The sequence below is a fragment of the Corvus brachyrhynchos genome, unplaced genomic scaffold, assembly GCF_000691975.1.
Source record: "Corvus brachyrhynchos isolate BGI_N302 unplaced genomic scaffold, ASM69197v1 scaffold136, whole genome shotgun sequence".
Classification (NCBI taxonomy): Eukaryota; Metazoa; Chordata; class Aves; order Passeriformes; family Corvidae; genus Corvus; species Corvus brachyrhynchos.
In genome coordinates this window covers 3,662,121-3,675,240 of record NW_008239080.1, presented here as the reverse complement: position 1 = coordinate 3,675,240, position 13,120 = coordinate 3,662,121, and the positions used below count along the sequence as shown (strand labels likewise).

General features: G+C 35.8%; 1 protein-coding gene across 3 annotated transcripts in view; it reads right to left on the bottom strand.

Moving 5' to 3' along the window:
* The window catches only part of EYS (eyes shut homolog (Drosophila)), an 859,267-nt gene that overhangs the window by 676,512 nt on the left and 169,635 nt on the right, over positions 1-13,120 (bottom strand). For all 3 annotated transcript variants that reach the window (XM_017739228.1, XM_017739229.1, XM_017739230.1), the window contains 3 exons: positions 11,025-11,129; positions 10,617-10,756; positions 6,840-7,006 (listed from right to left, as the gene is read on the bottom strand). In XM_017739228.1, coding sequence (XP_017594717.1) covers positions 6,840-7,006; positions 10,617-10,756; positions 11,025-11,129 — 412 coding nt within the window. The remainder of the gene's footprint in view (positions 1-6,839; positions 7,007-10,616; positions 10,757-11,024; positions 11,130-13,120) is intronic.

Here is a 13,120-nt window from a genome sequence, read left to right as displayed (position 1 = left end):
AATGGGACCATACAAATGCTCCTCAAGAGCTTCCCTGATTATAAGGTATGCACGGAAAGCTTCTCTTTGATCCCATACTTTATCCCATATCTCGTCCCAGAAACACCCCTCACAAGATACAGGAGGTTCGATATTAAAAAGTAAGTCTTGAGAAATATCGGAGAACCTTTTGAAAAGCCAGATGAAGAAATGTTCTAGATCTCCCGGTTGCAATACTTTTTTGTTTTGTTGTTCAAGGATTCCTTTAACTTCTAGGTACATTTCCTTCTGTGGTTCAGAGAGCCCCATTTCCCACGATTCTTCCATAGTCCAGAGAGAACACCCAAACCAAGATGAGAAGAGAGAGGTCTAGAGTGGTTATTTTACTCACGAATCTTCCTCAGGGATCAGTATCTGGCCCGCATTCCTCCACCAGTTGTTATAGCGGGAATTACTGCAACAAGTATATTTCAAACCAGAAGTCCTGTGGAAACGAAGTATATATGGACAGATTCGTGGTAGATGTTTCAGAGATGTTTATTTCTCCAGCCGCATGGCCGGGGCTCTGCTCAGGAACTCCGCAGTCACGGGACCCCAGGGTCCTTCCCACACAGGGGAACACAAACCAACCAATTGGGAATGAGGCTGACCAGGGGCAGGGAAACCCCGTGTCTCCCCCCCAGGGCCCATCTCCCAGGGCTACATGGCAGGGGAGGGACCCCAACACTAGTTGTATAGCTTATCTTCAGAGACCACAAAAGAACTACACAGGAACAGATATGATGCAGAATCTAGTTTCAGTTTCATACTTCTGATACCATACTACAAGCAATGATGTCATGAATATCTTAATTTTCAATGAACTGGTGTCTGAAGAAATCAAAAACAGGTAATGAAGAAATGAAATATGCTTTGTTTTTCCTAGTGAAATTATAATGCCTTTTAATTTAGTATGGGTCATCTCCTACAATAGCATAATTTAGTGCTGTATTATTATTATTATTTATTATAATTCAATTCTTTATTATTATCTTCAGCAATACTAAAATACTGAGCATGATATCAAAAGATTTGAGGCATGGATTGATCTTCAGTCTTCATTTGTTTCAAAGCTAAAAGGTTTCTCTACAATAAATCAAAAAAGAATTTTGTGTACAGATATATACAATACCAGAATTTCCATTTATAAGTGTATTTCTAGCTCATGGACCATGTATTTTGCCCTTATCAGAGGGACGACCTGGCTGTGCACTGGCATCTCAGCACAAGGGCTCAGCCTCTCCACAGCCTGTCTGGGTGTCACTCCCTGTGCTGGAGTCAGTAACTGCTGCTTCTCCTGCTCCAGCTTCAGCTCTGGGCATGGGCCATCTGGTGTGTGTGTGTGTGTGAGAGAGATCTCCCAGCAGAGACCAGGAGATGCTAATGACACTTCCCCAGCCTCTTTCTTAAGGAGGACTAAAATTTCAACCTTACAAACTGGGGAAAAATTGAAAGCAGAAGCATGGCACCAGAGAACAGCATATGAAAAAGTTTTGTGTTAACATTAATGGGAATAACAATACTTTCTTAGCTTCATATATGTCCTCTTTCATCCATAGCAAGATTTTGAGGGTCACAGATACTAGGAGAGAAAACAAATACCTCAATGCTTTTGCTACAAACATGGATTTTAGTAGTGAGTAGCAAACACTAGCCATTTGAGTATTACTGTGCTCCCACACATATCATGCAGATGATTGTATGTTATGACTCCAGAGCCTAAACCTAGTTAATGCTGCACAATAATTTGATATGCTTGCGAAATGAATGTTAAATGGAGATGCAAAGACAGGCAGGGAATTTAGCCAAAGAAGGAATGTGTTGCTAAAATGTGTATGGTTGTGGCATAGGTGCAATGTGTTGCTACCGACTTTTTATCATTAAAGGTCTCCAACAGCAGGTGTGTGGGTAAGTCAGTTGGTGCTGGTTAGTCCAGGCAGTGCAGCTGTCCAGGTGTCACCATGGACTGCCTGCACTAAAGATGTGACTTGTGTTGTTGACTAAATAACTGTGTACATCAAATGAATCTTTAAAATGACTGGAAAAAAGCCAAAGACCAGACTGAAGATGTGTCTATGCTAATCTGTGCTAGGAGATGACCTATTTTCTATATTGATACAAGACGTATAAAGAGCACTGAAGCCTTGCATTAGCAAAGACTTTTCAGAATCCCTCTACTTTGTTTTCTTAATATTTATAATTCTTTTATATATATATGTTTATTAATATTAGTCCAAGCATATTAGCTGCATTTATTCAGTATTAATTATCCCTTTTTCCCCCTGAAATGTGAACTGTACACACATTCATAAGTGGTCTAAAAGGTTATTTAGTTTCACTTTGACTTTTTATATGCATCTCTATTCTCTGCAGAAAAACTGTTGTAAAATTTATTGCAGAGGTATTCCCTAAGAAATTGTGACATATATTCACCTATCTTCTGGAGTTGTAGAAAAGTGAGGAAAAGTATTTCTCCTCATTCTTTAGTGGAAGAAGCATAATTTTACTGCAGAAAACTGTGTATATCACAGTACTAACATTATATGGCACTGTCAACAAGGTCCTGCAATCAAATTGCATATATAGTATAGCATGAATAAACTTTAAAAAGAAAATTAGATATAAAAAATTAATATAATCAAACAGCTCAATTTACCCAGCTGGAAGAAAATGGAAAAAGCTGAGGACGAATAAAATAATAGGAGCTTTAAATTTTGTGATACTCAGAAATTATCTAAATTATGTTTACTTTTCACAATCTTGCTGGCATCATGCAAAGAAGTGTTTCATATTTTACATCATTTTACTCTGCCATGTGTCACTTTACTCTTTTGTACTCAGATTAATTCATTATTTAATTGTATGCACTGAAATTTGTATAGTGAATACTGAAGAATGTGTTGGCAATTCAAGTTTTACCATATACCAAAACTAATTTCTTAATGAGACATTTTCTTGCATAAAAACAAATGCAATGCTGACACCAGACCTATAGCTATTGACTAAAATACATTTTTAAACTATATTACTTCATCATGACCTTTTAAACAGTGGCAAATCCTACAATACAGCTTCTTCAAAAGTCTTAATCTAACAGTTCTCAGATCTTAAGGGGCTTTTCTGGGGTTGTGATAAGTGTAGGGCTTCATCTGAACAGACTGGACTGAAGAAATGGGAAACAGGACAGGCAATGGAAACTACACTGAGTTTTAAATTGTATCTTTTCACTCAGTTGCTCCTTTTCACTGAAAAGACTATAGTAAATATCTGCTATTATTAACTTATTTCAGTTAGGATCTTGGTTGTCCAAAATGTAATGTTGACAAGAAAAGAATCTACAAAGGTGAAGAAAACAGAGTAATAAATTGCCCCTTGGATTTCAAAATAGGAAGTTATACTCCTTGAAGATCTCTTTCACCTTAATTATTCATTAAATTGCTTCTCAATGAGCCAAATTAAATCAGTTCTCTCTCTTCTCCTACACAGAACATAATCAAACAATACAGGTTCCTTAGAAGGGAAAAATTGTTGGTTTTTTTTTTAATGTAGAAACACTATCTATTTACTGAGGTAATGAATCTCATCTGTCCTTTTTCTCTCAAGTATCTATAACCATTGGTCAAGAGATTATTTTGGCATGTGGATACAATTAAATCTATCGCATGGTATCTGCCAGATTCATAGTGACATCTACACCATCAACCCAGTGGCAGGAGCAGTAATTCTTTGAAGTTATCATTTTAAATAAAAGCTGATTGACTTACTTTATGGTATCTCAAACAGCACAGACTCAGCTGGTAGTCAACAATTAATTTGAATTAATTACAGGTTTTGTGTTAGTGTGATTGGGGCCACTTAGTTGTAAGAGAAGGCTCACTAAACCAAAGGAATACAACTCCTAAGAGTTCTTACTGTAATTATGAGCCTCTTAGTATACAGCCTTGCTGAGAATTATACTGTATAAAAGTTTAAAACTCACCCTCCTTCACATAGAGCAATTCCCCATTCTGAACTCAAAGGAAATTCTCTGCATATATCTATAAATATACATCTATGTGACACTATAGTCTGGAAGAGTAATTTCAAAATAGGAGGACAGAAAGAACAAGCCATGGCAAGGAGACAGAAAGTTAGAAACATTTCATTCAGGTGAGGACTTATTTCTTATCTGGGAAAAAATGATGGGTTGCAAAATGAGAGATCTTAAAAGAGGAGGATGTGCTTGAATCAAAGCTGGATATTTTCCATGGCTTCCTGTGGTGACCGGTTAGTCTGTGGTACAAGGAACAGAGAAAGTTCTTGGGTAAGACAGTCCCTAGTACAACAAAATTCTCCCTAGGTCAGGGCAAGAAGAAAATCCTCTCCCCGAATGCTTTGTTCTGTTCTGTTAATGTACCCCAGGCCTGTGTTCCTGGTTGGCCACTACACCGCCCCACCCCCTTGCTGCCTTATATGTTCCATGCCATAGAAAGTTCTCCACTCCAGGTTCCCCCCATTGGCCTTTGCCCCTCGCCACTCCCCCAGAGCTTCCCCACTGGCTCCCATTCCCTAGTCCTGCCCTTGTACCGCCCTCGTGCCATGGATCATTGGTCTCTGATACGCCCTCCTCTCCCGTACTTAAACCTGGACCCTCCGATTTTTTTTTCCGTCTTTGCCCCTGGAATCCTTCACGGTGTGGAAACAATGAACTGCTCCCATGGAACTCTATGCAGAGATCCTTCCTGCCTCTTTGCTGTTGACCCATATTACTACGCTATCCATGCGTTTGTCCATGCATTCATGTGTGAGTGTGTAGCTGATCCTGTTGAGTGGCTTTGCTAATGAGACGCTCTTGGAAGATCGCAGCACCTCACGCTCTGGCACAGAAGCTGCAGAGAGCTCAGGATAGCGATAGTTTCCTTGTGTTAGCATTACTATATCAAGCTACCACTAGAAAAATACATTATGACCAAAGTTTAATAATTTAGAATTTAAGATTTCTTAACTAGGAGAAAAGTCTAGATTTTTACAATAATTTTATGTAAATAAAAAACTAATATACTAATATATAACATTTTGGCATATCTTTATCTTCTTCATTTATTAAGTAAGGTTTTGAATGGCTGCAGTAGTTTTAAAAATGGATGTCTGTAGGGTTCTTAATGGGACTTACACATTCGATTCTCCATATATTCTGCTGACAGTTTTCTTATGTCTTCCTGAAACTACTTTGCATCAAATACAGCTTTTGATAAAAATATTATATTTTATAATATTAATAAAAAATTATACCCATTTTAGGATAGAAATGCAAATTACAAGTCTTTAGACTTGTGCACTAGACTTAGGTGCACTTACATTCAGCATTGCCTCTTGTACTCTTTTGGTTTTAACCATGTATTGGAAAGGGGAAATTATTTTTGTTTCACTTGCTAACAGTAACTTGGGAAACATCATTATTTTTAAGGCAGGCAGAGTTTATTTATTTTAAAAAATGCTTCACTGTCATTGAACAACAACCATGCTCTTTCAACAGGCAGGTATTACACAGTAAACATGCTACATTTTGACTTGACAAAATAACCAGTGTTGTTCTTTTGGGGTCAAGTTGTCTGCTAACAAAACCAACCATCTGAGATTCAGATCTTAATGGTATGTTTTCCTGTTCCTTAGATAAACAGACTGATCTGTCAATTTAATTTGTCTTTCAAAGACTGAAAAAGTAAGAATTAAGTGTTTTCTGTCAGTAAACTGAGTCTGGATTAGCGAGTTAAAATCAAAAGTTCTTTATTGCCAGTTGTCTTCAGAACTACTAATTTCTCAGAAAATGCTAGTGGATTTTGTAATGTAAATATGGCTTTGTAGTTCTATCAGAATTATTTTCCTGATAAAGGAAGGAAAGACAGATTTATCAGTTTAAAAAAGTGCCAAAATTTGATGCAGTAATTTGATATAAGAGTCGATTGCAAGCTGGTAAAAAGGAAGGATGTTTACTTTGTAAGGATTCTTTGACAAAAATTCCTTGAACTCTGGTATACTGAGAATCAATCACTTATCTCCATTTGTGTGCTTATTTGGTAGTTTCAGTTATTTTTACAGAAGATACTTTAAAAATAGAGGTGAAGTGGAAGAAATCTTCAATTGCTTCTATTTTAATTTTGTACACTATTGCAATCTTTTTCTAAATAGAAACACTACAGCATACTAATTACAGTGCTTCTAAGTAGGACATGGCACAGGATAGAATAATGTCTTTCAAAATACATTCACAAACATTATGGAGAAGTTTTATTTATTCTGGATTTTGTAGAGGAAAAATAAATAATTCAAGTCTGATAAGAACAGCTGAACTCTGCTTATTGAAGAAAACCTTTCCTGTTTATTTTTTCACCATATTTTATAAAATCTCATTTTCAAATATCTACAGCATGTTACAGCTCACTAAGGAGAACACATAATTCATGGTTTTGTCAATAACTGAAATGAGAATAAATTATCATTCAAATTTTAATAAGACACTCCATGACACAGTCCGGGCTCATAAAGTGTTTGCCATTTAATAAAATAGATTATTTGTTTATGTGAGATTTTGCATAGTTGGTTTAACTTCTTTGACCAGCAAAGAGTAATATATGTGATTCCTTCCTGTGCAACACTTCAGACTACACATTTTTACTGAATGCACATCCTTACTGAAAATTAGTACTCCGTGGCATTTTATAATATGATAATTATATTACTGCATTAATGACACCCTTTAAAATTCTTTCTGAAAGGAAAAATATCTTCATATGGCATGAAATACTTTATGAAGGCTTGTAGAGAAAGGAACATGTTAGTACCTGTATTTGTTGATTCCATCTTCACATGTGGCTCCATGTTGGCACTGGTTTATCTCACAGTCATTAATATTCTCAAGGCATGTGTTTCCAGTCCATCCCAGAGCACAAACACAGTGAGATCTCTGAATTTCTTCATCGTAAAAGCAACTACCTCCATTTGCACATACCTGAAGATGAGAATTACAAACACATTGTATTGCAATTAGTAATTTGCATGGTCAGGTTCTGGTAGCGGGGGGTGCTATAGAGGTGGTTTCTCTGAAAAGCTGCCAGAAGCTTCTCCATGTCTGACAGATGCCAGCCAGCTCTGGGATGGACACACTGCTGGCCAAAGTCAAGCCCAGCAGTGATGGTAGTAGAGCCTCTGGGGTAGCATAGTTAAGAAGAAGGAAAAAGCTTATTTCACAGAAGTAATTGCAGCCAGAGAAGAGCAGAGTGAGAACATGTGAGAGGAACAGCTCTGCAGACACCAAGGTCAGTGCAGAAGGAGGGGCAGGAGGTGCTCCAGGTGCCAGAGCTGAGATTCTCCTGCAGCCCATGGTGCAGCCCATGGCAAGGCAGCTGTGCCCCTGCAGCCCGAGGAGGACCAAAGGCATGCAGAGATCCACCTGCAGCCCTTGGAGGAGACCCAAGCCAGAGAAGGTGGATGCCTGAGAGGAGGCTGTGAACCTGTGGGAGACCCATGCTGGAGCAGCCTGTTCTTGAAGGACTGCAGCCTGTGGAAGAGACCTACGCTGTTAACAGTTCGGGAACAACTGTAGCCCTTGAGAAGGTCTCACAGGGGAAAAGTTTGTGGAGGACTGCCTCCCATGGGAAGGAGCCTACTATGGAGCAGGGGAAGGACTCCTCTCCCTGAGGAGGAAGCAGTGGCAAAAACAAGTGATGAACTGACTATTCCTCGTATCCCTGCACTGCTGCAGGGAAGAGGAGGTAGAAAATTTGGAATAAAATTAAACCCAGGAAGAAGGGAAGGAAGGGGGGAAGGTGCTTTTAACATTTGTTTTACTTCTAATTATCCCGCTCTGATTTTGTTAGTAATAAATTCAACTAATTTCCCTAAGTGAAATCTGTTTTGCTGGTGACGGTAATTGTTAAGTGATCTCTCCCTGCCCTTATCTCAAGTCATAATCCATTTTCTCTCCCCTGTCCAGTTGCAGGGGGCACTGATAGAGTGGCTTCAATGGCCACCTGGCATCTAGCCTGAGTCAACCCACCAGATACTTGAAGAGTTTTTTCTTTACATGTTGGATTTTTTCCCCAAGAAATGGGGAAAAAAGGAATGGAACTTAATGGAATAAGCCATTGGTATTTAATCTTTTATGTTGTAATATTAAAAAAGATACATCTCCAAGAACCTAAAATACTGAATGGTATTAAATCAATGTACCAATTTATTGTTTAGTTGGTAAAAGGCATTTATGTTTTAATTTAACTGTAACATTTTCACAGTTGGCCTTAAAATGTGATTGTTTTGGGAAGGACAACAGTGAACTAAACTGTTATTTTTCCATTGAAATAGTAGAGCAACTGTTCCTATGCTGTATAATTTAGCTTCATATGTGGTTATCAGGAAAAAAAAAGAATTTTTTTTTTTTCATTTTGATTATAATGCTGATTCAACCTATCCTTGAATCTTTATATGTTTATAAATTACATCTATGCTGTGGGAAAATAAGAAGCTTCTTCATTTTCAATTTGTAGGTATTGAAAAATTGGCAAATTTAGACTGGACCAGCTTTTTTCCTTTTTGTTTTCAATTACTAATATTACTTATTAAACCAGTATTTCCTGTGTTGTTCAAAAATACAGGAACTTATACATCTGAGTTAATGCTCCTTTCCTCATTTTACTTTTCAGTTCCATTTTCATTTCCATGAAAATTTTGCCAGTATGAAGACAGATAACTACATATTCATTTCAAAGCAATTAAGACCCCTCCTGCTAATCAATTGGTTTTTAAAGAAAATGGTGTCTAGAAGATGAGTTAATGCACTAGTACTTCAGTTTGATTGAGTCTGAATCTCTTTATAATGTCATTAAGATTTGGAATAATAACAGTCCTTGGCAGAAATATTCTAATATTCATTTGTCTTTGATTAAGTTTTAAATTGACCTTAAAATGAAGAAATTTTTGTTATGCTCTCTGTACTGAATTTTAGACTTACCTTGGGGTACTTATTCAATATGACAACATCTTGAAGAAATGCAGTTCAACAGAAATGCAAAAAAACAACCCTTCTATGTGTATGGTATAGGAATTGTTATTTTCTTTTCTTATTATTTTTATTTGTTTTCTTACTTTTGTATTCATATGTTTTGGCTGGATTTTGTCTTGACTCTTACTATTTTCTCAAAGCTCAAATAGGTCAAATAAGCTTATACTCAAGAAAACCATCCAAAAACCTTAGGCAATTAAGAAAAATATTTCAATATTGCCACAAGATTATGTTCATTATATTCTTATGTCATTTTGATACTTCCTACTGTGAAGAAAGGTGCTACGCTTTGAGATGTTAATGCAATCTAAAGCAGATTTGAATTGAAAAGAAAGATATGGAATGTATTTAAATAACAATCTTATGTTTCAACAGACCATAAACAAGTCTATTCTTGTCAGTCTGACCATCATACTTCTGTCTGTGGCAAGTACTTTAACACAAATCTGCCTTTTTATGTAGTCTTGATGAAATGTAAGAATCACTTTCTTCCAATATCAACCAGGAGATTTTATTTCAGCTAGGGAATATAATTAGTCCTTAGAGGACTTTATTCTTCTCCTATCTTCCCTTTGCAGGATTTGAGGCATATAACCCTACTATATGTCTGTATCTTCTCTAAGTATCCTGTGTTGTCATGGACTTCAAGGTGACATAAATATTGGTTGTTCTTTGTAAACATATTGCCTACTATGCATAGTATATTTTTATGGTGCATATATTTCAATAAAAGAAATGATAATACCTTTAAAACACTCATTATCAAGTTTGTGTAGCTATTTAGAAGGCTATATAGCATTATTTAGAGAGCTTTTAAAATAACTATCATAATAAAAAAGTGCAACAGTATTTTACTTTAACCCATACCAAAAACTCGAAGTCCACCCTGATATGAATGAATCCTACCCAAATTTAATTGGAAAGGTCACTAAAGGGAAGTGAGAATGATACAACAAATAAATTTCTTCTAGAAAACTTTGAAAGCGCAAAAGTGGTACTCATTTCTATATGCTGTGGCCACTGAAGAGTAACTTACAAGGCGAATTTAGTTTTTTTATAACCACATTTTCATCTCCCATTGAAGCCTAATTAGTCTTGCTTTTTTGTTGTTGAATGTGGTTCTTATTTTTTTGTTTGTAATGGAAATGAAACTTTTGTCATTCTTTCTCTGCATTGCTGTACCATCAGCCTTCTATCTGGTACCTTCTAAACACATCAAATTTTGCAAAGAGACTTTGCCTAAAGTTCTTCAAGTTTCATAATATAGCAGCAGCAAGTAGGGGACAGAAGGAGACATCAGTGAGTAAACCTATAAAGAACAAGAAAGGCATAGCTCAGGCATTACACGGTTTGTTGTACAATGACCAGACTAGTCGCATCATGCACCTTTACAAGCATATGTTACACAGGAAAAAGGAATATTAGCCTGAGAACATATCAAGAATGAGTACTATGTTTAGGAAACCTGTGGGAAATGAGGCTTCATCAGCTCACTGCTATTAGAGTAAGTTGTTTGATTTCCCAAAAAACTGCTGGGGAGGAATATATTGCTTTATCCTACCTCTGCGTTTCCAATACATGGTGATAAACATGTGTAATTAAATCCATGAGATTTATCCATACACAGTGCTCCTGGGGCACAGCTTATATTGTTGAATAGGCAGGCATCAATATCGAGTTCACATCTTTCACCTTCAAAACCTGCACCACAAAGAGAATGTTTAATCACAGTTCATTCAGAATATTGACATTATGTCTGTTCAGGGTGTTAGCAGTTAACACCACTCTACTAGAGTTATTTGGCAGTTTTATTTCCTGAACAAAGAGAAAAAGTGGGTTTCTTCATAAAAATTTTCACTGCATTTGTTGAGATACATTGCTATTTTTATGTCGCTATTTCTTAACATAAATATTAGGGTGATATTTTATTTGTTCTGTTAGAAAATACAATAAATTTCCAATGGCTCACCTATAGGGCAAGTGCACTTAAAATGATCTTCATAGACAATACATGTTCCTCCATTTTCACATGAATTGGAACCACAGTTATCAATGTTAACTTCGCAGAATTCTCCTGAGATAGGAAATAAAAAGTCCTTAAAAGGTTAGGAATTAATATCACATTCTTAAAGAAACACCATAAGTCATATTAGTAATATTGATAGAATAACTTTCTTTAAATAAGATCTCTGGAATATTGGTTAAAGATCTTGTGTAAGTTTTCAGACTCTTTTTCTCTCCACTCATACATATAAAAAATAGATCTCAGTGGTTAAAAAAAAAGGCCAAACCAAAAATAGTTTTTCAGCATTTGAAACAATTTTAGAATGTATCCAGAAGGGGATACAGAGCGAAGAGGGTGGATTTTCCCTGGAAATAATTGACTGAAAGGGGGTAATGCCTTTGTATTTTCTTCTTTTTCCTGCTGCGTGAGTCAATTCTGATATCTACTCAAGAGTTTTGAATCTATTATATACATCTTTCATTATGTATTTTCTGAGCTCTGTTTTGGCTAGGAAAGGGCTAGTCCACATTTATCTGAGGTAACCTTTATTGTCATTCACTGAACAACTTGCTCATTTAGCTGAAAACTGGTTTTAGCCCAGCAGAAAGAAATAATTGAACTTGTAACTGGACAGTTCTAAAAAAATGTACTGAAGAGAAATATATCTCTGGCAGCATGATATGAATCAATAATGAAGACTATCAGGTTTGCCATTAGTCTTGGCAAAAATGTAGATTTGACAAAAACAAGACACTTTCACTTTTTATTCTTTTTGGTACTGAAAACAATGTAATGAACTCTGTGTACACATTCTTGATTTTTTTTCCATTGTTATTGATGTTCTTTGGGTTTTTTTCCTTGATTTTTTTTTCTTAATTTACTATTTTGTCAGCAGGAGTTTGGGGGGAGGGTGGTTTCCAAGTCTCAAAAAGATAAGGAATAGATAAAAGAGAAAAAATCTTCACTGCTGAGAAAACTTGAAGAAGGTGCAGGAGTTTTGAGATATTTCAAAGATGAAAACTTCAGAAATACAATAAGTGTAAATTACTGATGTTTTTACCACCAAATTGTTTGAAATCAGTGTTACTTCACTTTATGGCTTAAGCAGAAAACATAGAAGAGCTGTACAGAAGGAAAATGTCTGGGAGGAATGTACAAGAAATGTAGATAATTTATTAAATCAGACAATATGTTCTGTAAAATTTTTGTCAGAAGTTAATATTCTATTTGAAATTCTTCATATGTCAAAAAAAAGGAAATAAATTTACTTCAAATAACGAAATTGTTTTAAAATTTTTAATCATCTCTCCTTTTTATCTAGAGCTAGAGACATCAGGAGAACATAAATTAATAGGATAACATTTGGTAAGAAAATTACTATGTCTCTCCTTCCGTATTTTCTGCAAATTTTAATCACTCTTAATATGCTAGAATGGAGTGCCATACTAAGAGCAAAAGACTTTTTTATGGACTTCTGTAAATGCAAAGAGGAATATGCTGTGATTTGTTGGACAAAAATCTCTATTTTGGGCCAACAGGTGCTGAACCACAAGTGCAATCTCATTCATTTACAGACAGGTTGACCAGCATGCTTTTAGTGATTTTTTATAATTATTTTATCTTTCACTCCTCAGTTAAAAATTTCCCACTGATAACATCTATCAAATTTTTAACAGCCAAGATTATATTTTACTGTAATTTATAAAGCTTGCTGAGTTAAAATATTTTTAAGTAATATGTAAATAATAGAGAACATAGGAAAATAGGAAATTAGATACTTCTTGCTGTTTATTATTATTATAATATGTAATATTACATGGGAAGGTATGGGCAGCCTGACCTTATATTTACAAGACTCTCATTTGCTCTGTTTGTATTGACTCTAATGGTAACCCAAAATATCTGCATTTCTGGGGAGATTCCATCATGATTAATACTTTTAGAAAGCCATTTTCTGTAATAGTGGCCGGCAAAAAGTCATGCTAACACATAAATAGATATTTTAATTCCAAAATCAACTGAGTGTGCTGAGGAAGTTGCAATCTCCTAGGAATTGTGGG